We start from the raw sequence: 25,070 nt of genomic DNA on the forward strand, positions 1-25,070 counted from the left end.
TAGAGTACTGTGTGATTAGATCAAGGTACTAGGTTAAAATTTTTCTTATGGCAGTATTATTGATCCAGACACTTTATGCGGTTGATAGTGTTATCAAAAACTAAATTAAAATTCATGCGATCAACTGACGTCGTCGCGCTTATTGCGAGTTCACCGCGGCAGTGAACTTATCAATACAATTGTGCCACAAGTTTAATGTTTGATGTGCTAAGTATGAAGCTACAACATTGATTGAGAGCGGGAGTTTCAGAAGTGAAAATTGCTTTGTGTTGTCGTTCGAAAACATTGAATAGACTTTCGCTAATGCCGATTAGTACGGTTGCTGCATGGGACCAAGTCTATGGCATGTCCTTGATGACTGCTATCTGTAAATTATGTAGATTAACCGACCGAGAATTTTAACATCATAGCTCGAAAAATATTTTTAATGACAGTATCTTATTTCATCTATAAATACTTTTGCAATCAAAATCGCAACACACTATGTGTAGTGTAAATTGAAGAACTTTAACATTTGAAATGTTTGTAGTTAAAAATATGCTTGTTTCGAGTTATGATTCTTAATAGGGACGTTCACTTCTGAAACTATACAAGGTGTTTAAACTTATGTTATTATCGCAATGACTGTGGGTGCACCTGCATGCCCGCTCACGAGCCAACATCCAAACATTAAATACTTTATATATGTGTAGCTGTAGTGTAGGGTCATTAGGGTCGAGTAGCCTTCACTTCTCCTTTCGAACGAAAGTTAGAGCAAGACAAAAACATGTTTCAGAAACAGTTGTCACGTTTATTATACTATTTACAATAATTTACACTCACATAACATAAATATTAACATAGAAACAATTGACTATCTCAAATGCCGGTACCAGCGCTGACCTGATCTCTTGCAACAGATAAAAACAAGTAATTGGGGTTCGATTCTCACATTTTATACATCTCTATAGAATCTTTATCATCTTAAATTGCCGCATGGCAGTTAAAACGAATTCCGCTCGGACAAAGTCTATCACAACTGACAGTATGATAGTTGGTAGACAGTTCCGTTCGACAATAAGTCAGCGTCAGCAACGAACCTCATCACACCCGTTGAAACAAAATTATCATTATAAAAAAGCAGGCTCATTAGTAACAACAAGTCTAAACTACATAATAGTGTGTTCACAAAATATTACGGAAGACCTGTGCTAGCCAATCGCCAGGCTAGTTATATCCATAAAATTATACTATTTATAATATAAATTCGACCTATGACAAACAGGAAGAATCGTTGACACGTAGCCAACGATTTTGGTGGGTTAATTAAATAAACGTACGCTTTTCAAAAAAACGCGGTCTTACTCACACCATCCATTATCAGATTAACTAACTATATAGACTAGACAGACGGACGGGCTCCAATAAGGGTACGTTATACGGAACTCTAATATCACAGTTTGCACTTGGCAAACGTAAATTTAAATAAATACCTACACATACAGTCATAATTATGTTTCCACTTGAAACCGTAACCTGATTAACTGTATGCAGCAGTAAAGTTTTATACTTTAATCCTAGTTATGTACAATTTAAAAATCCTCAGGATAGTTGAGCATTAAATCTAGAGCCTCAATACTCGGCTTAGATTGATAAGAAAAAGACTCCGGGCTTCGATAAGATTATCCTTCAAGTGGAAACACAATTAACGAACGTTTAGATTGCACGCTTGGGCGTTGTCGTGAACGGGCCACCCCTTCAGTCTAACGTAACAATAACGTAAGTGCTCGGTCGCGTTCAATGTCGTTTACTTAATGTCGTCACACCGCGACGGCCTGCGACTTATGCGTCTCGAAGAAGTCGTCACCGTCGTCCTGTAGGCAAACAAAATGTACATTAGTGACGCTGTAGTTGGCTTATTTATATGACGTACCTAATGAAAACCAACGGGAAGAGTACGTTGTATTTAATCATAATTAAGTTGCTTATCATAATGTTAAACAACATAAGTATGTATCTCGTTTTATAAAGACCAAAGCTTGCTCTTAGTCTTTTTTTGCAAATACTGATGGCATGACTAACCTAACCTGTCGTTTGTCCACCCAAAATTCTGACTAAATATTTTGAAAAAAATATATGTACGGCTAAAATTTGGACCATTTGATCGACATGTTATACCACCGACTCACCTCATCACTCGTGTAGTCCTCGTCATCGTCATGCTTGTACGCCTTAATGAAGTAGTCATGTACGCCGGTGCGACGCGACAGACGCATGGGCGTGCGTCCGGCGTAGTCGGAGGCGTACTTCCACACTTTGGGACAGCGTTCGAGCAGGTACTGCGAGACTGCTTGGTTACCGGCGCGCGCCGCGTAGTGCAGGGGCGTCCAACCTGAGCTGCCGTCCTGAACAAGAGAAAATATTTTATTAATAAAAAAATCTAAAGACTATACATTGTTTAGGACGCTAAAAGGAGTTTAGAGTGGTCCTCGAAAAAATACTGACTAAAAATATCTGATTGAGAATATTTACAAACGAAATGACGGTCTTCGGCAGAAAAATTCAATATTACTTCCAGTTTAAAGTACCGATACACGCCTCTAAGACAGTGACAATTAGGTCGCGTAAGTATATTTTTGGATCGTTGGCTTGTAAAGATGTACTTAAAGTAAAACTCGGCCGTACTTAAAGTAAACGCCATAAATTCGCTCGTTAAGTCAAACATTATAATACCGAGAACCAAGAAGCAATTTGGGAAACACTAGCAATTGTTTATGAGTCGCCATTTTAATGTTAATTAATGATATTCCCATTATTATTGCTGGGAGCTTTTGACCGCGCTGGATTTTCCTAATATAATTTTATATTGTCATTGCCTTGCGTTTCTGCCTAACTTTGCATGTACAGTCGCAAACAAGGATAAATTCAATGTTCGTATCAATCACCTTATTATTAAATAAGCTTATAAACATATTAAATTATAAGAATTATTAAATTCTCACGGACTTGAATATACCTAAACTATCGAGAAAATTTAAAGAATTTGCAAATTGTGTAGATAAGCATGTATTCATTACAGTCAAGTATAGTAAAACGCTTCAAAATCATAATTTACACAAGTACCTTGATAGGCACTTGTACTTACTGTAGTAAAGTATAGTAAATTGTGCAAGTCAAGATGATGCTAACATCCCTAAAGCAAAAGACATCTAAAGGTGGAGTGGTGAAAAAACCCAGTATCGTTATCAGTATCAGATTAGAGCGGGTTTCCCGACGGACAAACCTCAATGCCAAACAATCGTGGTGTTTTGTTCAGCAATCTGTCACATAGCACGTTTCCTAGTCAGCTAACTAGCGATTGTTGTCTTTAGATAATACAATATTAGGTAAATAATTGAATGACGTCAGCCGCCATTGCTAAAGATGTTCGATGCCCGCTCCGGACATAGCAGGCTAACGCAGCCGTCAATATTATTCTATTCTTGTAAATATGTATGTATATTCTCGTCAGCTTACGTCTCGTTAATCGTGCGTAAAAACAGAGATCAATCAAAATATCTATCATGTTAATATCAGTGTTCTAATTTTCCCTTTGTTTTTCTGATACTTAACTGCACACATGCAGTTAAAAATTCACTATTTAATTGATATGATATACCTAATCGAACTTTTAATAAACAATACGCATGCATCGCAAAAACGTACTATCGATAATTACTTGCAGCTGTTGTAATTAGTAATCAATAAAGGTTAATCACGGTAATGGTGTGGTAGGAATGTGTAAGGCATGTGCGTCACGGCGCTAACCTTGGCGTTGATGTCGGCACCGTAGAGGATGAGGGTGTGCAGCATTTCTATATCTCCCCTTTTGGCTGCAATGTGCACACAAGCTTGGCCTGAAACAAACAGAAAGATATATAAAATAATTGCTTAAAAGCAATGTAAACAAAAGCTTCCTAATTATATCAGTCCCTACAGGATCTAGCGATACGATAATATATATCACACGACTGACACGACATATAAACAGTTATTTATTTCTATCAAATAACCGGTGAAATACTCCCATATTAGTGTCCGACCGAAGGTTCGGTTTCGGTTTCGGCCAGTTTCGACAAAAAATCATGTTTCGGCTGTAGTTTCGGTTTCGGCCAAAAAACGGCCGAACCTTACGGCCGGGCCGAAACTTACGAAATGGTACTTCGGACAAAGACCAAAAATTGGGGAATAAGTAGGACAACAATATTAATACCTACATATACTGATTCATGTATATGTACAGAAATTAATTGGTTTATTATAAAACACAATTCCACTAATGAGGGCGCCACTGGACGGTCGACGCAGTCTTAGGAGGCTGTCAATACCTATAACGCGCACCCGGTCTAATTGTATCGGAGTGAATGAGATAGCACTGTCGCATGTTACTGGGCCCTGGGCAAGAGAATAATAAGAAAACTCATCATCTTCTTCGCATAATACCGGAATTTTTGCCTAGCCGTGGCAATGGGAATGGGAGCCTGGGGTCCAATAGACAACTAATCCCAAGAATTGGTGTAGGCACTAGTTGTTACGAACGCGACTGCCATCAGACTGACCTTCTAACCCAGAGAGTAAACTAGGCCTTATCGGGACTAGTCCGGCTTGCTCACGATGTTTTTCTTTCACCGAAAAGCACATAGTAACCAAATATCAAATTCTACATACAGCATGTTCTGTTGTTCAGTACAGGGAAATAAGTTTGCGTTTTAATTTCAATCTTCAGGCGTTGACCGAGTATCAGCTCGGCCCGAGTCGAACGATGTCTTTTTCGCTCTTATTCACTCACTTATTCAGTCATTTTCCTATCTACCTCTAATGGCAAATTTTAAGCGAGGCTAAAGGCTACGGCTCAACTAGTGCCGCAAAGTTGATTTTCTCAATAGTTAATATTTTGCGAGGCTGAACAGCTGACTATTGATTAAAACGAAGAAAAACCCCTTAAAAGTGTTCCCAGTACAGTTTTTCATACGAATACTCGACCTTAGCCTCACTTTTTACCTCAATTTACCATTGGTTTGTGTTCCACATGTCCTCTACTTCAGCTTAGCCTTTGGCCTCGCTGCGTCTTGCTCGGCCTGCGGTCTCGCTTTTTAATACAATGGACATTGGTTGGAGTCTGTGCTCAACTACTTATCCTGAAACCTGAAGCACGGCTTTGACTTCGCATGAAAGTTCGCCTCACTGGGGCACTTCGGACTTTTAGGCCCAGGTGAAGATCGGTACCCGGCCTTACGATATTGTTAACAAAAAATTTCGCGCTCGCTGCGCTCGCGTTTTTGGTTGACCCTGTATCTACATGTTAGCTTGACTGGGAAAATTCGGCAATGATTTTGATAGCATACGCAGTGCAACTAGTGCAAATGTTATTTATACGTCATAATTTCATTGAAGTTTTGACGTTTAAAATAACACTTGCACTGCGTGTGTTATCAAAATCGTTGCAGATTTATCTTGGTCTAACTCAAGTAATTTTCTTACAAAACTGCTTAAGTAACATCAATCTCAGCAAGGACATTTGGGTATTGACAGCCCCATAATATGTGTGTAAAAGCGGTTTCATATCATTTTTTCAACGATTTTAACAAGTCTACAAAAGTTTCGGTTTCGGTTTCGGGCGAAATTAGAGCCAAAGCCGAACATTCGGTTTCAGTTTCGGCCAAAAAACATGTTTCGGTCGGACACTATCGCATATGTTTGATAATGTTTCAGTATCTACACCAGTGGTTCCTAACCTTTACAGTCCGGTCACCCCTATGACTAACTAGGGAACCTGATTTTACCCCTCCTCCCAATGGTAATAAAAAATAAACGTGTACGTTTGTTGTATTGTTATATTGGGTTAGCTTATTACCCCCGTAAAATACCAGTTTTACCCCTACGGGGGTAATTACCCCCGGGTTAGGAACCACTGATCTACACGATCATCTGGTGATGTCACTAGTACACCGGTATTTAGTCAAGCCTTTGATTCGCCATCTATTTCTTAACCTCGTAACCCCACGTAGTCACGGATGACTGGCTTCGATAATACTGAGAAAAGTAAAATCCGCAAACAGTCGAGGAAAAAAACATAGCGTTTTGGCTTTTCACACTGCATCGCGCGAATCTCTTTTAAGGACAGTTTTTCTCGAATACACTAATACCACAACCTCATTTGAGGTCATGATCTATTATAGCATGAAGCTTTACATTACATGCATTGTAATAACTGGGGACAACATATGACCTACATTTCGCTTTAATAGAAATCTCTACATAAGTTAAACGTAGGTACCTACTTGAAACCAAGTTGTCCAAATTGTAACAAAACATTTTGTTCAAATAACAATTCTAATGCCTATACAACAAGATCCAAATTCTGGTAAGTTGTCGGAGTTTAAATAATGCCAGCTATACCAAGTTATGTATCTACCAGCTTTTCTACGTCGTCCCATAATGTTGGCTGAAATCCAACTTTATTTAAGACGACTAGAATATACAGCCGGACGAATGGAAAATAGCTACTGTTTAATACACCTTCTATAATAAGTTTTTGTTTAGTACGTAAATGCTGATAAGTGCATTCAACCTTGAGGAAAACCCTAGCTGATCGCAGTATGTCGGCATTTACTGTTTTGTTTTATGCGCATTTCCCAAGCAACTTGAAGTGACACAGGTACCTAACTACCTACCACACTAAAAACATTAGAAATATCGCATTGAAGGTACCCTTAACACAAAGTGTTATTTATAATCTAGTCATGTGACATGTCGCTTGGAGAGGTCTGTACATGTGACTTATGAATATTCTACACTTTTGGACATGAATGTCATGTTATGCTATATAGTTACGATCTCGTTAGAAAAGTACATGTGTTACACGTGGTACTCCTCATTGAGTAACGCAACGTAGACATGATCGCTGCGGTTGCGGTGCTATCTATAGATACGTTGTGAGGCGAGGCGAGGGGGCAGGCACGACGCAAGCTGGGGTTTTCCAAGCTATGTGGACTGTGGCCAGGCGAGGCGAGGTGCGCGCGCGACGCACCGCGCCAAATATGGCAATCATTATTTTCACTGTTTCCGTATGCAGATGCGATGAGTCTCGTTTAATGGAAAATTTCATAGTATTGAGTTGTTTGTTTACAAGGAAACGCGTAGTAAGTTCATGGAAACTGTCAGCAATAATAATTACAAGTAGGCTAGCTATTGATCTGTGACGCGCATAGCATAGCGCACTCTTAGGTAATTAAGTGGAACGATGCTCATAATCGTTAAGACAGGTACATATTTGGGTAAACCCGAAGCATTATAGGGAAATCTGGGATTATGACACCGGGAACCCCAGCCGCAGAATGCCATGCTGCCAAGAATTTGGATGCGTTGCAAAACACCTTGGAATTTCCGTTCCCTACCTCTACCTGTAATGTTTCCATTTAATTTGGGTCAAAGCTGTGTTGATCCACTATCCAAGTAGATACATACACAAACAACCTACAGTCGGTATTAATTTGTGCCACGGCTAAAGATAAACAAGTCACAAGTACGTTAGGTGTAAACAAAGAGAGATGTAGTTACTACTGATTTACCGATCCGTATCTTCAATCCCATCTCAATATTCAATAACGCCAGTAAAGTTGTACGTGAAAGAATTCTTCTTTTAAAAGACACATACGGGGTGTATGACATTGGAAAACCCGAGGCTGGGAAACCCAGCGTCCTACAAACAGACAGATACGCGCCAGCGAGAAGTGGCATTTCGAAAACTATTGTTTACCTCAACGGTATTATGAAATGAGTCTGTTGCCGTGACGATGGGTAATAAAAGGATCATTGTAGAATGTAGATGTGGATTTTCCTGTCCCTTCCCGATTTAAGACGGGTTGGAATGTGGAAGAGGCAATAATATTTTGAACATAATTAATTGTGTGAAAAATAACACTAATTTAAACCTCGAAATTTGTTGTTTTTGTCACGGCGATTAACTGGTGCTAACTGGACGGTAACAAAACAAACAAAAAGTACTTGGACAGTATATAGGTACTTGTGATGTCGTAAACAACAATACTAAGTAAATCATCCATAACAATCGTGTTTCTTAATTATATTCTATTCTATTCTCCTTCCGGGTTGTTTTAGAAATTGACAGATTATTGATAAGAAGTTAATTCATTGTCTTACGGTAACATGATGATATCTATAATAAAAACTTTTTACAAAAAAAAGCAAACCGACTTCAAAAAGGATGAAATAAAATATTATCCTTTTTGAAGTCTATGCGTTACCAACTGATATGTTTGAAGTCGGTGCCAAGCCAAATTTTGAAGCATACCATGATTTTGGTGCGATTCGATAAGGATGTACCTACGTTGGATTGCCTTACACGACGACAATGAACATACTTTCTGTGGGTACAGTCGACGTTAAAAATATGTTTACACTTTTCGCCTTATAACAAAGGTGTAAGGTGCAAAAGTGTAAACATATCTTTGACGTCGATTCTATCTAAGAACACACCTCAGAACACACGATCAAACCTTCTTGGCGCAGTCTGTACCATGTTTGTCGGCACATTAGTGGAAATCCAATGCATTTTTTTTCCGTCGTATTTTTTAAAGAGCATTTCTTACTAATGCTCGAACAGTCTATAGCACGCAAGTGTGAGATTGGGACTGAGTAATTTCCCGTCCCTTATCCAGAGGACTACATTTCAAAATATAAAACAATTCAAGAAATTTACCTTCTTGCCAAATTTCACCTAATGCGGTTCAGTTGTTTAGCCATGAAAAGGCGACAAAGAGGCAGACAGAATTACTTACACATTTGTAATAGTTATTAGTACAGTTCTAATGGGATTTATAGCCATAAAGCTGATTATTTTTGACTGGTATTGTTACTACTTGGTTTGGCACCGACTTCAAACATATCAGTTGGTAACGCATAGACTTCAAAAAGGATAATATTTTATTTCATCCTTTTTGAAGTCGGTTTGCTTTTTTTTGTAAAAAGTTTTTATTTTTCCATTTTTAGATTTAACGCATTGTTAAGAGCGCGACGCATGAATGAAAAACAAGATCATGTTTAACACTAAATTCGTGTACCTATTTCTTTAATAAATATGTAATCAGGAATTTTCTCGAGTCCGTCTGGGAAATTATAATTCCTGTCACTACTACACTAAATCCATCCTCCGCCCCGCCACTGACCCAATCCCTCAACGCCCCGATCACTCAACCTCACAGCGCATCAACCCCTGATCCAGGAACCCCTCGACCCTGAACCAGAAATTTTCTCGAGTCCGTCTAGGAAATTATAATTCCTGTCAACTAAATCCATCCGCCCGCCCCGCCACTGACCCAATCCCTCAGCCCCCCGATCACTCAACCTCACAGCACATCAACCCCTGATCCAGGAACCCCTCGGTCCTGAACCAGCAACCCTTCAACCGCCATTCCCCGACCCCTTAATCCCTGACCCCTTAACTCCTAACCCTAATCCCCGATCAGTAGCCTTACCAGCTTACCACGAGTTTGACATTGATATATTCGCTAGCATGTTTGTAACTTGCTTCCTATGCATCTCGCTCGTACTAACCTTAGTGTGAGCGAGATGCATAAAAAGTTACATTTAGATGCATAAGACGTTAGCGAATGTGTCAATGTCAAACTCGTGGTAAGGCTACAGTTGCAGTACATCAAATTGGTGGTTTTCGGAAGCAAATGCTCGAGTTACTTTAGAAAACCCCGAAATCACTTAACACGTGCCTTTAAAAATTGAGGAGTTCCCTCAATTCCTCATGGATTCCATCATCAGACCAGAACCAAAAATAATACGGAAACACCTTGGAGGTAACTTCTTCCAAACAAAAAAAGAATTACTCAAATCGGATCACAGGTGCCGGAGTAATCGCTGAACATACTTACATTTAAAGAAATCATCATCATTATCATCAAAATAATCATCATCATCAGGTCTACTTCATCAAATTGGTGGTTTTCGGGAGAAAATGCTCGAGTTGCTTAAGAAAACGCCCAAAACACCATGCATGTGCCTTTAAAAATTGAGGAGTTCCCTCAATTCCTCATGGATCCCATCATCAGAACAGAACCAAATTAAAATGGTACCAACTCGGAGGTAGCTCCTTTCAAACAAAAAAAGAATTACTCAAATCGGACTACGGATGTCGGAGTAATCGGTGAACGTACATAGAAAAAAAAAAAAAAAAAAAATAGCCACAACCGAATACAGAACCTCCTCCTTCTATGAAATTGAAGTCGGTTAATAAAACAATGGAAACTATGGAAAGTAACAACGACAAAAAATATCAGAGATGTACTGACGTCGATTGTAATAAAACAATATGTTTAATGTTAGAAATCCTCTGCGAAGAGATCGGTGCGAGTAGCGGGCAATCGGCTTCGCTGGGAATGCTGGGATTTCCAGCAGCTTTGCCATAGCCCACTTACACCTTTGGCACAACCGCTATATTTGCCTTATTAAGTTTTCTATCCACGAGGTATTTTGCGGTTGACTGGGGTTTCCTACTGAGCAGTATGACTGATTTTTTGAAACCGCGTTTTCCCTGATCGTTACATAATGCCGACTCATTTTATAAAGTAGTTTATTTTTACAGATCGTTGACCCTCTTATAAATCTTATAATAAAAAACAGTACACGCGCTTTGGACAATGCTGTGGATGCAACTCTTACCTGGGAAAACCCTCTCGCAATGCAACCTAGATAGCTCGTACACGTATCAGCACACGTAACGCTCTCAATGGAACAATAGCCCGGGTATCCCAACGTGGGTGCGCTCGGGCTGAAACGGTCGTATCTCCGTTAGAGTTTTACGGTGAAAGGCTTTTTGGCTTTTGGCTGCGAGAACGGAAGGCTTTCACTCGCCAAATGGTTACGCGAGCGGTCAAACGATGCTGGAAATACCCAAATTGCGCGTCTCACACTGGCTTGGACCGGTCCAAAGGAGCCCACACATTCGCACCTTTGCCTTACTAATTAAAATTCCGCCATCATCTTAGGAACTATCTCGATCTTTGGGTAAACCCATTTATGCAAATGGCTTTTTATATTTCGGTTATTGCGAGGACATTGAAGAACACTTTGGGTTTTCCGACGATTTAAAATATATTTGACAGAAACTAATCTCTTTTTAATACTATTTGCTTTGGGAATTCCGAATAGGTCGTTAGGTAGGCTCAATTTGTAAAAAGATTTTTACAAAAAGAAGACAATTGTCTTCTTGATCTAGTATGATTTGATCCCAAAGTTCTGCGTGATCTTGCAACGAGCCTTGATTCATGTTCATGGCGGTCACCCTATAACGTCTGCAAGGCTCGCTGTTGACGTAATAGACCTTGGGCCACGTCACCAAGTACGTTCACACGTAAACAATCTAATCGTGTCGTAGTATCCTTAGTAAACAGGTTTCATGCATTCAGACAATTCAATTCATAACAGATCCTAGTGTGCTTCCGTATTTTTTCTGAGGCGATCTTCGTGTGAACGCTCAAGGTCCGGATGGACGTCCTAGGGCGTCATTCAACATGTTCTAATCGTTCATAACATCACCGAACCGATATCACGAAATCAACCATATATCTATCCATGACTGAATGCGCTACTAATAAAAGATTTTACCATTTTTATCGATCATATTATCGCCTTTTCAAGAGCCTATTTCGGTCTCTTGCCTTTACACCAAATGATAGGTACCAAACGAAACCAAAAATCATAAATATGTACGCTTGTGTAAATTAGCCTGAGGGCGATGCCTCGATAAACACCAATCGAGTATACATTCTGGTTATACCTATATAAATAATATAAATATGTATAGGTGAGATCATCGCAGGAAATAGGTTTGTGATGGGTGTGTAATAGATTTGGACGCAGTTTTATAATGTAGCTATTCGGACCAGGCACTTTAACTATAGTTATCGTAAGAATTGATATTTGGCAGTTATGAATTGACCCTTATACCATATGAAGCTATGGATATCAATTCAATGTAATTATATCAATTCATCACTGTCAAATATCATCTTCCGTTACTCATAACATTCATAAAAATATCCAAAGCTTATTTAAACATTCACAGAGCAGCATATTTATGCGTTTGACTTCCGACTATGTAGGTATCTAGGTATGTTATTTATGGATCGATAACAAAACTATACTAGTGGGAAGCTTGCAGTCTAATAAAACTGTTTTATGAGAAGATTCTTGTATTCCCGAATGCCTGTTTAACTGCGTCTCTATCTAGTTCTAGAAGCATTGTGCATTGGCGTGATAAGGACAGACACACAGACAGCTCCCACTTTATTTACTTCGGTCGTGACCATTGTCGCGAGTGCGTGACCTCTGATGGCGCTACACGTGATAACGAACGATTGTAACATTATATTAAGTACCTACATATTTCCAGAGAGCAATAATTAAATAGCTACCTATATACCTACTTGAAAGTATTTCGAAACTAAAAAAAAAGCTTTTGTTGGTTTTTAGACTAGGTTAGGTATATAGTTCGTAGTTTTAGCATTAGAAATAAGGTAAACAATCTTGATGTGTCTTTTAATTGAAAAACACGTTTCAAAAATAAGTCACGTCAAATATGTAACAATTATGAATCTAATACGATCATTTATATTATTCTACTTTCATAAGTAATAGTCAGTAATCGTACATTTTCCAGCATTTTTGGTGCAGAAAGTGTTGTTAACGGAATTGGTATAAATAATTTCAACCCTAATTATTCATTAGCGTTTATTACGTTGATATTAACCTTAATTTACCATTTCAGTTGAAATTATCTATACCAATTCCGTTAACACCACGCGAATCGATTTGGTGCAGCGGAGTGGTGTTAACGGAATTGGTATAAATAATTTCAACTCTAATGATTAATTAGCGTTAATTACGTTAATATTAACCTTAATTTACCATTTCAGTTGGAATTATCTATTCCGTTAACACTACTCTGCTGCACCAAAAATGCTGGAAAATGTACGATCACTGGTAATAATTACTGATTTTTAAAAAGCTTTTTTCAATTAAAAGACATGTCAAGACCGCTTACCTTCTTTCTAATGCTAAAAAACGAACTATAGTGACTGCGTTACATCGTGCGAGCTTATTTATATTTATAAAAATATATATTAATTACATTTTACTTACAAGCTCCAGAAACGTAAAAACCGAGAAAAACATGCGGTGTTTCGAATCTGCGTCTTGCGTTATCGGGAAAACCATCTCGGGTTTTTACTTAGTGAATCAAACGGTGCAACGACCATGTAAGGAGCTTTTATATGACGAATTAGTCGTATTACGTACGTCGTGTTTCCGTACACGGCGGGAAGAAGTTGATAACTCGCGGGAAAAAATTGAAGAAATTTGAACCTTATGTAATTTTATTTTAAGTTCAAATTTCTTCGGTAGAATATCTCGAGTTATCTCTTAACTTCTTCCCGCCGTGTACGGGTTTAATGGTGTAGAAAACGATATCCAGATCTGCTGTTTACTCTCTATTATAATAATTAATAACTTTATCGATGATGGAACGGAAACGAAATATTCATATAATCTATTTAAGGTCAAAAATAAATATTTTAATGAGTGATTCTTGATTGTGGTGTAAGGATTTCTAGACATTGCTTTGAATTAAAATAAAATCTTGTCACTGTTATAGTAGATCATACCTGATAAACCTGACATATGCATCAAATAGTAACTACATACTACGCTACTTCATACAAAAGGTACATAACTAACCACTCACCATGATAATTTGTTTGGTTCAATACAGCCTTCTGATCTTTGCGGTTGGGCACAGGGTCTAAGAGAGCTAGTAAGCAGTCTCGCTTGCCAGCTTTCACTGCCGTGTGCAATGGAGTCTCCCCCATGTGATCTCTGATGGTGAAGGCAGCACCCGCTTTGACAAGCATTCTGGCGATGATGGCATGTCCACTCATGACGGCCAGGTGTAGCGCTGTGTGGCCATAGTCATTTGTGATGTCGAGCCACGATGGGTGAGGGCACAGCCTGATGAGCAGTGCTGTTCGCACTTTGCAGCCATGAACAGCTGTGATGTGCAAGACACTGGGAAGAAAATAATACTATTAATAAAGATTACTCATGGTATGGTGTGTCATCTTATAATTAAACTCGTCTACAGCTTGTGTAATATAAAACCACTCATGTTGACACATCAAATGATTAAATTTTGAACTTAATAGAAATTAAAATAGTGTTTCCAAATGCAAATTGAACAAAGACATTTTGATTCAAGTTAAGTTTGAACATTATTATTACAATTTAAATATCTTGTTTAACTTAAGAAAAAGTTTCATTATCATATCATGACCATAGTCTAGTGATGTGCCGATGAGAACATTCTCGTTTCTGAGAATTCCTTTACAAAGAAATTTCTGGAAAATTTCCAACTTTTTGAGAATGTTCTCTTATTAGTTAGCATAAATAAGTTATGAACATCTTAATTTTTTAAATGGTTCGACATATTTACTTTTGCCTCAAATAAACTTTAATCCACATAGCAAAAGTACAACAGGCGGACTTAATGCCTTTACTTACTATGTTATGATATATTAGATAGGTTATAGTGCAAAATCTTATCAGTGAATTTGCCATATACTTCAACCACATAAATATTATCCTCCTCCACAAAGAAAGCAACTAACAATTTGAACCTGGATTGGAGAAGATTGAGTAGGAAAGCTGACCCTGGCACCAGGCTGGGAAAACACTAGGTCGAAGAAGAAGACACATAAGTTTGGATGGTGAAGAACCTTGGTGTTATGATATAGTTAAGCAAACAACATTGAAAGTTGTTTTAAGTTAGAGTTAGACCAAGATAAGTCTGCAGCGATTATGATAGCCCAGACTGTGCAAGTGTTATTTTATCCCAACAAAAAAATATATGTGAAATGAGAGCCAAGTTCAATATTAACTAGCCAAGACAAATCCTTTATAATTTCAGGATTTTCTACACAGCACAGAACTTGGCACCCATATAGATCTCAATTCTTTTAGTGAATAGAATCAGGAGTTACTTTGCGGAAATCCATATTAATTAAAACGAAAATATTACTTTGCTAATCCGCGAAAAGATAACGTGCTAGTCAATCAGTGCTAACCCGTTATACTTACTTGCGTATTTTTACATGCAATTAATATTCCCACCCTCCCACCGCAAAAATAAATACGCAAATAAATATAACAAACCACCACCAAAAGAATAATCCTCGACACGTGTTTCGCCTCTCTAAACTCCTGAGGATGCCTCGTATTTATTTTTGCGGTGGGAGGGTGGGAATATTAATTGCATGTAAAAATACGCAAGTAAGTATAACGGGTTAGCACTGATTGACTAGCACGTTATCTTTTCGCGGATTAGCAAAGTAATATTTTCGTTTTACTCAATTCTTTTGTCGGCAAGTCAACAATGACACATATTCTTAATATTGAACTTGGCTCTCATTTCACATTTATGTTTTTGTTGGGATATCATTACTTTTTGTACAGAAATTACTAGTATTCATCATGAAAGCAGTTATGCCCAAGCTGAAAAGGAGACCCTTGCTACACGCGGGCAGCTGTCAAGAATTTACAGTTTTCAGATTTTTTCCTTTGTATACGACTGTCTACCTTTGTGTCAAATATCAAGTTTCTAGATCATCTGGAAGTGGGTTAGGTTTTTCATCTATAAGTCTAAATTAATCTAATAATTATCAATGTATGCTTTTTTCCATCGAATTATCAATAATTTTAATTTTTCAGATTTTTCCTTTGTATCTAGAAGTGGGTTAGGTTTTTGATCTATAAGTCAGTCAGTCCCAAAAATGCCAGTTTTTAAATGTTAATTTATCAATAACTGTTTGAGCTATGTTTATGAAATTATGGATTCTAGACAAGCTAAGGGGCTAGATATATGTGCCTAATTTCATGTGTGTAGGTCAAATGGGTTTCAAGTTGTGAAGGGGTCAAAAGTAGCTCGAAATGGTTCGTGTAATATTACACACGGTTGCTGCGTCGCCAGTTCCTTATTCTTTGAACTTGGCTGGACACACTACTGCGTGTCTAGAACTGTCAAACTTCTATGAAATTATTATGTATAAATAACACTTGCACAGTCTGTGCGGTCAAAATCGTTGCAGAGTTACCTTGGTCGAAGTCTACTTTTGTTGCAAGAGATTAAATACATAATTTAAAATATTATTATATTTATGACTAATTAAAAGTAATTTTAATAACAAAACTTCCATGAGACACACAACAGCGTTTTTCGACTTAAAATATGTGAGTGACCCATTGTTAATATATTTAATTAAAAGTAAGTGATAACAAAACCACAATTGTATCATGTAACATGTTGTAGGCCTTCAGTGGGCAGAAGGTTAGATATGGCTTGATTCAAATGTAAATTTTTGGTGCATAGTATTTGAGGTTATATTTGTTTAGATTATTATTTTCCATTCTAATAAGAATTACTGCACATGGTGATATCATTTAACTATATAAGTCAGGTGAAGTAAATAATTGTCATAATTAAACAGCTTTTACCAAGGAATTATAACTACCTAAATATATCAATAGAGGTCATTGCATATATAACCCTCCCTTTCTTTAGAATGATAGTCCTTCAATGTTAAGAGATGAGCTATTATGCTTTGCAAGAAGATCAAAGCATCATTTTGACCTTCCTTTGCTACGTTTTAAAAGTTAATAGATACTTACTTGTCACCATCAGCATCCTGCTGAAAAATATTAGCAAGGGGTATCTGCAAGTGTTCTGGTATGGAGGCAGGGCTAACATTGACTTCAGGTGGACTATCAATATCGCATTTTTTCAGTTCCGCCTGAAGTTCCACAACTTTATCATCTAACTCTTCACAAGGCCCCTCCGTCAACACACCAGAATCCATATCCGTTTTGTCTGAACTCAACAGTCTCGACGACTGAGGACTAGACACATCTTCGGGATGTCTAAGTTCTTCAGAAATAGGACCTGACAAGGCCCCTGAATCCAATCCTTCGCTAATTGGACCAGACAAATAACCAGAATCTGCGGTCTCCTGCACGGGAACCTTCGTAGAATCAATCACTCTTTTGGCACTCATTTTGTTTAGGTTAATTTTGCACTTTCACCAAGTACAATGTGTATAACACGAGAATTTCAATCCAATTTAAAGTGTAGAAACGCACTAAAACATATTTTCACAATGCACTTAAATTGTAATCGCGTGTTGTATTGTAATATACCGCTCCCGTTTTGCAGCAGGTCCACTTAACAGCGATCGCGTTGTCAATTTATTTATTTCGCAGTGGGTGTTGTCTTTTTATAGTTACCACAGATTATACAACGTAACTGGGCATTCCCAACCAAACGTCATGCATTCCAAAGAGAATATAATCACTACGTTTTAAGAGACGGGACTTCCATACTAGCGACTTGATTGGTCTGTGTATATGTTTGGTTATCCAATCATTATCAACATGTACGACAAAGAACTGTCAAAGAACAATAGTACCAACATAACATACTTAAATAGTAGTATCCTACACGCTTGCGAATTTTATCGATATCGATAAATTGGGGAGGGTTGAAACATGGGCCCCGGTCAACAAATTTCGTACTCGAAATCAGGTTAGAATCAAGTCCACGTTTAAGTCGTATGTTATATTGTTATATTGTTGTTCTTTGAGTGGACTAATACATGGTTGGACTTAAATGTGAACACGACTTTTATTTGTAAAAATAAAAATATGTAAAATGATTTTTTAAATAATTTAATATAATTAATTTAACATATATCCCGACGGTTCGACGGTCCACAGGTAACAGAGGAAAATGTGTGTTCACCTGATTAAATGATTTTTTTATATGTATTATATTCTTGAATAATAAAATTAAGTCTTCCAATGTAACTTATTTGACCCACTGCCTGCATCTGAAAACATTTAATAATTTAAACAGACACACATACATTTTCTTATATTTTAGGTTAAAATCTTAAATAATAGGGAATATTACGCAAAACTCTGCGTAGGTAGCGCCACTACCACTATCTGTCACAATCTGGGGGTCTACCCCGAAACAAGAAAATCGAAATTTCGTTATCTAACCTCTCTATCACTCTTGCATATTCCGGCGATATAGAGGCAGATAACTAAACCTCGATTTTCGCGTTTACCGGTAGGCCCTTGTTAACAAACCGCCTTGATGCATCAATGTCATAATTTATAGTCTGTGAAAACTTGTCAAAAAACAGTTTAAGGCAGAGTCTGTATAAAGCCCCCCATTCACACTCCTACCGTGTAGGCCGCCTCGTAGTCCGCCTCGTTGGGTAGGATTGTGTATGGGGGTTGCAGACTACGAGCCGTCCTACAAACGGCTAAACGGTAGGACGGCTCGTAGTCCGCAACCCCCATACACAATCCTACCCAACGAGGCGGACTACGAGGCGGCCTACACGGTAGGAGTGTGAATGGGGGGCTTAAGTTAGTCTATTAATTTTCTAGAGTTGGTAATGCTGCACTCTGGCGGCAGAACATTGCAGTAATTATTACTAGATTCCAAAAATATATATTATAATGTCCATTCCATTAATACACAGATGATAGATAATTGTGACGTCCCACGGTCAAAGGTACCTTATGGCGGGTATGGAGTTATGCATACCCCAGTAATCTACAATAAATAAGCTATCGATAACACAAAAGATCAACCTTCTAGGTTGCGTAGTTACAGAGATATGATTTTTTGAAAATAATGTTGTGAAATGAGCAACTTTACGATAGAGAAGTATTAAGTTTAGCCGCCTAAAAAACTATGTTCCTGAAGTAAGTTACATAGTTGACTACAAATAATAATGCCTTATATATCTGAGATTAAAAAAATATTGCGACTTGTTCTGTAATGCAAATAGAAACTTTTGATATCGACTGATTTATGTGTATACTAACCAATCTCTTGAAAATAAAGTTTTATTTCATTTTCACGATTGATTGCAATGAGCTCTCAAGATTTAAATTTTATCTATTAGAAAACGACACTGACAGACAGTTTAAGCAAAAAACAATACCGATTTAGAGGTGAAAATGTATTTTCTGACTTTTTCATATAAAATCACAAAATTGAATATTTTTACTTTTAATGTGACACACAATCAATTTTTCTGAGCACATATGAAAGAAATTCTGTCATTCAAATGAAATAAATCCTAAAACCCCAACTAAATACTATATTTAACCCCTTATGCCACTTTAAACTTACATAACAATAACAGTATTTGCTCCATACATTTACGAAAAGGTACCTTATGGAAATAAATCTAATAATACATCACTACAAAATATCAATCATATTATAGTTTATCTTTTATGAATAGAAAATATTAATTTACATTAAACTGCCCCCAATTTAATTAATTCTTCGTCATAATAATCTTAAAAAAGACCAATAATTTGTATGTAATGAAAAGGTACCTTGTGGTCAAGTTACATGATGAGGCATGATGATGATGGAACAGTTAGGATAAACTAATCATATTTTGGGGTTAAGATGGTATAAATCGTCTATTTCTTATCAATAATATATTTCGGTTGCTATTGAAGATAAGCGGCATTGAGGTTCAATGACCTCAGATATTCCATAAGGTAATGCGTCGGGTATTGGCATTTTTCAGCAAACCAATGGCTGATTTACTGCATGCGACCAAACCAAATGAAGATTATTCTAGTTAAGAAAGTCTTGACGAGAGTAACTTTGGTATAATAGCAGTCTACTTGGATTTGTGATGTCGGTCTATGTACGGTTATAATATTTGCGAGGCGCCCCAACCAGAACTGAAATTATCAAATTAGTTTTGCAGAATGCTAATACAGTTCTCTACCAAACTTCTTTTCCCGTATTGACTAGTTATTTTGGGAATTTTCAATCTTTTTTCCATAAGGTACCTTTTCTACTAAACTCTGAGACGACATTACTAGGCTTATAACTAACTTATAACAAAAATAAAAACAGGTAAACAAACGTTACGCATTAAGGTTTCAGATCACAGAATAAAAAAAAATTGAGCATTTTTTCACCTCTTTACAAAACATTTAATATCTCCGAAACTAGAAACCCTCATAAGGTACCTTTTCCCGTGGAACGTCACAATTTACCACTAAAAATATTCGGAGAAATAATTATAGTCATGTTCTATGCAAGTTACCAGGAAATTCACTCATTTTATTTTATTTACTATTTACATTGATAAAAAATTAGGCTGCAGTCGATATCGATACTTCGTATCGATACTTGTAGTACATCCCTAGTTCACAATGAAAGTGGATATGAAATATCTAATTTTCGATGTGTTTATAGCCTGCTACACCAAAATAAGGCTAAAAGTATCTAAAGCAATACTTACCGGTCTTCATCTAATGGAAATTTCGCCATAAACTTCCTTTTTTGCGATTTTCGCGAGTGTATCAATTTCCACATATTTCGCACTGAAACAACTTAGTTTTCGGTGGCATTTAAACAAAATCTATAGACTCACTGTATGTTCTTATCACGTTTGACTGTTTTGGAAAATAACGAAGGCTTTTAAAAAAGAAATTGCAAGAAATACGTAAGTAAAACCTACGAACCGCCATGACAAGCAACAAAGCAATGTGGCTGACAGTTGACATGACAGATGAATAGCACTGACGTTTTATTTTGTTTTTTTGGCTATGGCTAGGTCACTATAGTCCATACAAAACCTTTTTTTCTTCCTAGTTGCGTCAGCCTGATGCATTCTACCATCGCGGGTACGTTCAAAAACACATCAACTTATGTATCAATGGCGGATTTATATTTGTAACTCATGAAGCGGTATTCAGACGGGACTGATCAAATCGGTCGATTTGATCAGAAATGAAATTGGCGTCAATCTCCAATTTTAGATTTATGGTGACATTAGAGCCCTCTAAATTGAAAAAAATGACCCAGAACGAAAATAGCTAGCCTCACAAATTGGTATTCTTGCGTCCGCGCCTCATTTTATCGGTAATATCGGACAATATCGGTCATTATCGCCGGTTGAATTCGGCGAGCCAAATTGGCGTTTGCATCCGCACGTCCAGATTCGATCGGGCAATTTAATCAGATTGGCGAAAAATTTACTAGGATACGCCTTTAAGATAAGCAAAATCTACATTTTTTATAAAAAAAAATATAAATAAATAGAGTAAGAGTATGTTCGGAAAGAGAAGAGTCGTGGAATATATTGGGCCCCATAAAAGTGGTAACACACTATCGCACCGCACCAAGGTCATTGTGCGACGTACCCATAAGTAAGAGCGAGAAAGCGATATCTCTTTCTCGCTCTTACTTATCGGTGCGTCGCACAATGACCTTGGTGCGGTGCGATAGTGTGTTACGGCCAAAATATTCCACGACTCTTAACTTTCCCCACAGACTTTAGCAAGCTATAGTCTGTCAAGCAAGCCATTTCCGTCAGTAGAATAGACAGGCAAATTCAAACAATGTCGGTGCGAAGCATTATCGTCCCATAGAAAATTTAAAATTCGCGCCCTTTTCAACTGACAAGATTTGCTTGACCAACTATATCTCCACCGCGTCTAACGTATAACTGCGTCCCTGACGTTAGTTAGATAAACAAGCTCTATAAGCCAACCTACCGCAAAATACCGCTTAATTAGGACCTCGAATATATCTCACGTGATTTGTGATTTCGCTCCGCTTTATCAGCCTGTCTTATGAGACAGGCTGATAAGACAGGCTGACAGGCTGTTCTTGTCTATTCTAATTCTAAGAACAACTGTCAATCTTCAAAAGCGTGACCAAAAATAAAATGCAAGTGTGTGCGTAAATTGTCTATGTCAGATGCAAAATAGTGATGTCATGTTACAACATATTAATAATCTGTCGATGTTTGATTGCTTTATCGACTACTTTTTCAAATGTGTTATTTTAAACGTTAAAATTCTACGACATTATGACGTATAAATAACACTCGCACTGCGTGTGCTATCAAAATCGTTGCAGACTTATCTTAATGTAACTCTTACTGTGTTGGAAAGTCAAGTTTAAATTTACCGCTAAATATGAGCACCTTCAAAAAGGTATAACAATCGTTATTATTTGAAGTCAGTTATAAAAGCTAATATCTTAATGATGTCTTGTGAAGAAATAATTACAAAGCTATTAATATACCGACAAGTTATCGATACTGTCATATGAACATTTTGTCAAGCCCTAGCGTAAAGTAACAGGTTATGTTTTTACACGAAATATTTTAAATTATAGACTAATATGATAAAATATTAGCACATAAAGGAAGAAAAACTTATAATGAACTGTATAAATCGGCTTCTTACACTTTTTACGCTGTTAATTTGACGAAATATCGTTATGAAAATTTCGCTCGGAATATCATAAATCCTCTGAAATGAGTATTTGCTTGGATTATTTGGCCCTGTGACACTGCAATCCGGCACACTACAAGACACCATCTTCACTGAATTACTTTATTCAATACTTTTCGACCTATTCCGTGTATATTTTTCAATTTGAAATTTACCGTGATACGCTCTTGGCCGTCCGCGGCCGTCGTCAAACTGTGGTTACGTTTTTTCATTGGTAGTCTGACTCTTTCGCACTCATGGGATGTTCATATACGTGATGGCTTCCCTTTCGCACACTTAAGCTGTCTGTCAAGCGCGAGCGCGGATTCTATGTCTGTGGCCTGTCTGTTTGTCAATTTTGTCTAATTCTAACTATACTTTAATCCCGTTCTAGCTCAAATTGTCGCCTTTAAAAGTCGCAACGGTCTGTAGAGCCCATAAAATTTAGAACGTACCCCGTAATGTTACCTGTCTAAAAATTAAAGTTAGTGACATCTATGGACGTTAATGTGCAACAATAAAATTGTGATGTGCATTTTTATTTTTAACTTAAACAAAACAACGTTTTGGGGTTATAAACAATAAATAGTTAGGGTTGATTTGTTATATTATAATTAAATTTTCGCATATCGAATGTGTGGCTTGATATTGAAATAAAGATACCATTAATCGTTTGAGCAATTGAATGTGAACATAAATATTGCTTGTCAAAATGTTTGGTGAAAAAGTTATAGAACTTATAAAAGAAGCAGAAAGAAATCCTGAGACTATTGATCAATTCAATGTAAGTTACTCAAATATTTAAACAAATTATGAAGCGAAAAGTAGACAAAAGCTAAATCTTAAGTCTCCTATTCTAATTACGTTTTCAGGATGAAAAGATACGGCAAATCTTGGAAGAAACGCAGTCCCTATTTCAAATGAATATGAATGATGCGTGAGTGTTACCCTCTTTCCCTTTTACTCTACTTAAACCTGTTAAAAATGTATATTATTACACGTTAAATTTAATTTCAGAAATGCTACATCAGAAAACAAATCTCTTTGGACAACAGTGCAAGTAAGGCACTCAGCTTTAGAACGTAATAAGCGCTGCTTGCTTGCGTATTTGTTCAGTAGAATGAATAAGATCAAGACTCTACGCTGGGAGTTTGGCTCTGCCTTGCCTCCGGACGTAAGAGAATTACTCTCTGATGATGAATATGACTGGTTCTCAAAATACTCAACCAATCTAGCAACATACATGAGATCTTTAGGAGAGGACATTGGCTACAGTGGAATAGATTTGACAGAAAATCTTAAGCCTCCAAAGTCACTGTATATTGAAGTGTTGTGTTTGGCTGACTATGGCAAGTTAGAGCTTGAAGATGGTGATGTGATTACTCTGAAGAAAAATAGCAGACATTTTTTACCAACATCTGAGTGCCAAACATTAATAAGACAGGGCATTTTGAAACAAATATTATAACTAATATTGTTAGGTATTTTAAAAACATGTGGTTTAAGTGATACAAACACTGTGGCTGTCCATATTAAATTAATAAACAATTGAACTGAATCAGGTATTATCTATTAATTTGTTTTAAGAGGATAGTAGAGGACCGCTTCTCCATATGAACATAGTTCTCATTTTCATCTTTGGATTTTGATATTTTGGAAAATATTTTTACACAATTTAATGTAATAAACATTAAATTCCATTCGATCATTCGATTTTTTATTATTATAAGAGGTAGAAGCAAAAAACGTTTTCATACAAATCTTTAAAACCCCCTAAGTCAATAAAATAAAAAATCAAAGGTATCTAGGTTGATTTATATGCAATTCACAATTTATTTACTGATTTTTACACAGTTTTATGTACATGTTAACTGTGGTTAACATACCTACATCAAATTGTGTAAAAATATTTTTTATAACTGTCAATATCCAGAGAAAATGAGGATCCTCTTAGCGCCACTTGCACCATACCACTAACCCGTTAACCCAGTGTCAAATTGTACTGGTAACCATGGTAACTCCAGGTTTAACCGGTTAACCACAGGTTAGTGAATGATGCAAGTGGCCCTTAATGTTCTGTGTACAGGTCACAGTATAATGCTTTATGTAACCTATGGTGCTTCATGTTTTTGGAAAAAGTACATATTTAATATCTGGATGTCACAATCTTTGCCTGAAATATACTTTGCTTTTTTTGCATTAATAGAGCTCCACAGAATTAAGTGTGAATTCATATTTTCATTGAGTAGGTACTTAATTAATAATTGACCGAAGCGAAGCGAAGGTCTACGTTTTGACTCGGGCATTTTTCTTTCGTATGTCCGGATGTTCTCCTCTACAGGTCGCAATTCTTAACCGATTCTCGTGAAATTTTGTGACCGAATTTTATGACTAAATAAAATTTTTTTGTCAATCCGGTTTTTGGAAATTTTTAAAAATGGCGGAGTCGTGATACCTGGCGCCTAAACAAATAGTCGTATCGATATCATAAGACTTTATTCTTTTTGAAACATGTTTACAGAGTTAATAGCAAAAAATGCAGAAAAAAATTATCGCTGGTTTAGGCGGTATTTAGATATTTAATTTTAACTAATTTTAATTTGAGAAGGAGTAGCTAAATTTCGTCAACCCATCTAAGA

General features: G+C 37.0%; 2 protein-coding genes across 2 annotated transcripts; one reads left to right on the forward strand and one right to left on the reverse strand.

Moving 5' to 3' along the window:
- Positions 1-769: 769 nt before the first annotated feature.
- On the reverse strand, positions 770-17,346 carry LOC134792553 (NF-kappa-B inhibitor cactus). The gene is made up of 5 exons (XM_063763818.1): positions 16,768-17,346; positions 13,793-14,112; positions 3,787-3,875; positions 2,169-2,384; positions 770-1,853 (listed from the first exon to the last, which is right to left on the reverse strand). Exons 1-5 carry the CDS (start codon positions 17,148-17,150, stop codon positions 1,800-1,802), a joined length of 1,062 nt encoding a protein of 353 aa, XP_063619888.1. The 5' UTR covers positions 17,151-17,346; the 3' UTR covers positions 770-1,799.
- Positions 17,347-23,044: 5,698 nt separating this feature from the next.
- On the forward strand, positions 23,045-23,989 carry LOC134803424 (DNA replication complex GINS protein PSF1-like). Its single transcript, XM_063776280.1, has 3 exons — positions 23,045-23,215; positions 23,304-23,368; positions 23,449-23,989. Exons 1-3 carry the CDS (start codon positions 23,144-23,146, stop codon positions 23,897-23,899), a joined length of 588 nt encoding a protein of 195 aa, XP_063632350.1. The 5' UTR covers positions 23,045-23,143; the 3' UTR covers positions 23,900-23,989.
- Positions 23,990-25,070: the final 1,081 nt, after the last annotated feature.

Source organism: Cydia splendana, chromosome 1 (genome assembly GCF_910591565.1).
Source record: "Cydia splendana chromosome 1, ilCydSple1.2, whole genome shotgun sequence".
Taxonomy (NCBI): Eukaryota; Metazoa; Arthropoda; class Insecta; order Lepidoptera; family Tortricidae; genus Cydia; species Cydia splendana.